The sequence below is a fragment of the Mustela putorius genome, unplaced genomic scaffold (assembly GCF_011764305.1).
Source record: "Mustela putorius furo isolate JIRA1106 unplaced genomic scaffold, ASM1176430v1.1 tig00000127_pilon_pilon_pilon, whole genome shotgun sequence".
NCBI classification, from domain to species: Eukaryota; Metazoa; Chordata; class Mammalia; order Carnivora; family Mustelidae; genus Mustela; species Mustela putorius.
Window position 1 is genome coordinate 390,794 of NW_025421288.1, and position 2,189 is coordinate 392,982.

General features: G+C 41.4%; 1 protein-coding gene across 1 annotated transcript; it reads left to right on the forward strand.

Annotated features, from left to right (window-relative positions):
- The first annotated feature begins 918 nt into the window (after positions 1 to 918).
- LOC101680910 (olfactory receptor 4B1) lies at positions 919 to 1,848 on the forward strand. The gene has a single exon (XM_004763226.1). It carries the CDS (start codon positions 919 to 921, stop codon positions 1,846 to 1,848), a length of 930 nt encoding a protein of 309 aa, XP_004763283.1.
- Positions 1,849 to 2,189: the final 341 nt, after the last annotated feature.

Genomic DNA, 2,189 nt, shown 5'->3' on the forward strand with positions numbered 1-2,189 from the left:
AAGCAAAAAGCTTCCTGAGGGTGAGAGCCATTTTTCTTTCTTCCCTCATATGTCCTGAATTGCCTGGGCACATGGTAGATGCTTAATAAAACATTTGGTCAAAGAACTGGCTTGAAATAAATCCTCACCTCCTGCTGACAAAGATGAGAATACCGGAAGACAGAAGCAACTGAACAGGTGAATCCCCATATATTATATGTGAATTATTGTTTGATACTGACCTATATTCTCAACAGCTTCCAGATGTCCACTTTGGCCCCAGGCATCACAATTTTCTCAAAATGTTTGTTACATTTCATGAAGATGTGGGGTTGGGCAAAGCCATAGGGCCTGAAAAATTTAGAAACTTTGATAATATCATGTAAGGAAACCACTGAAGACACGCGTTAGAGAGGGAGAACTATTAATGAGATTGGCATTTCTGAGGAGTAAATGGAGGAAAAAGGGATTCAGGAGAAGAAGTTCACTTGAGAATTTCTCTTGCTAAGGCATGATAAGAATTGTTGGTAATAGGGATACCTATTATTGCTGAAAATGTTGATTATTATTTCCAATGTGGGTATACTTGAGATAACATACTAGTTGGAATAAAATGATGTGGTTCTTGTTCTGGGTCCACTTCTTACTGGGAGGCTTTGCTAATTCACAACCTCTCTGAGCCTTGGTTTTCTCACTTATGAATTGGGGATCGTGGAGTTTTTGTGAGATAGATTGCATAGTGTTTTGTATTGAGTGGGGTATTGGGTATTGAATGGATAAATATTGGTTATGTTAACAAATAAGTAAGTAAAATAAACCAGTACCATGTTATGTACAAAAGGGTTCTATTAACAGCAAGTACTAAATAAGCATGCATGATTGGTATTATGATATGTTTGTTTTGCCACAGGACTCTTCTCTGAGATTCATCTTCTCCACATGGAGTCCAGTACAAATAATGTGACTGAGTTAATTTTCACTGGCCTTTTCCAGGATCCAGAGGTGCAGAGAGTGTGTTTTGTGGTGTTTCTTCTTGTGTACCTAGCCACAGTGGTGGGCAATGGTCTTATTGTCCTGACAGTCAATGTCAGTAAGAGTCTGCATTCCCCCATGTTCTTTTTCCTTAGCTACCTGTCCCTGGTGGAGATCACTTACTCCTCCACTGTAGTCCCTAAATTCATCACAGACTTACTTTCCAAGATTAAGACCATTTCCCTGAAGGGCTGTGTGGCTCAGATATTCTTCTTCCACTTCTTTGGGGTCACTGAGATCTTTCTGCTTGTGGTGATGGCATATGACCGCTATGTGGCCATCTGTAAGCCTCTTCATTATATGAACATTATGAGCCGTCCACTGTGTCATGTACTGGTGACTGGCTCCTGGCTTGGTGGCTTTTTTCACTCCATTATACAGATTATCATCACCATCCAGTTGCCCTTCTGTGGTCCCAATGTGATTGACCACTACTTCTGTGATCTTCAGCCATTATTCAAACTTGCTTGTACGGACACTTCTGTGGAGGGGGTTATTGTGTTGGCCAACAGTGGCTTAATTGCTCTGTGCTCCTTCCTCATCTTGGTGTCCTCCTATATTGTCATCCTGTTCAACCTGAGGAATCATTCTGCAGAGGGGAGGCGCAAAGCTCTCTCCACCTGTGCCTCTCACATCACAGTGGTCCTTTTGTTCTTTGGACCTGCTATCTTCCTCTACATGCGACCTTCCTCCACCTTTACTGAGGATAAACTGGTGGCCGTGTTCTACACAGTTGTCACTCCCATGCTAAACCCCATCATATACACGCTCAGAAATGCAGAGGTGAAAATTGCCATGAGGAGGTTGTGGGGCAAAAAGAACTCAGGGATGGAGTAAAAATGGGAAAGTGATAAAGAAAAACATGTATCTGATTATTCTCTGTTCTTGAAATAGATTTCGATTTCAGTGAGACATTCAGAAAACAAATGTAAGGACTTAATATTGCTGCTTCTGTGATTATTCCTAGAACCAAAGACTTGGCTGGTATTCTGGTATAATGTTCCAGGACAGAGATCAGATTGGCTCCATGATATCCAACCATGTCATAGGGTTGGGTAGTACTGAGACTCAAATTAAATGCAAATGGAAAGGAGAATATTTTGACAGGTTAATGTACTTCTATTATACACTTTCACCTTCTCTCCCTCCTTTCTCCCTCCCTCCTTTTCCCCTCTCTC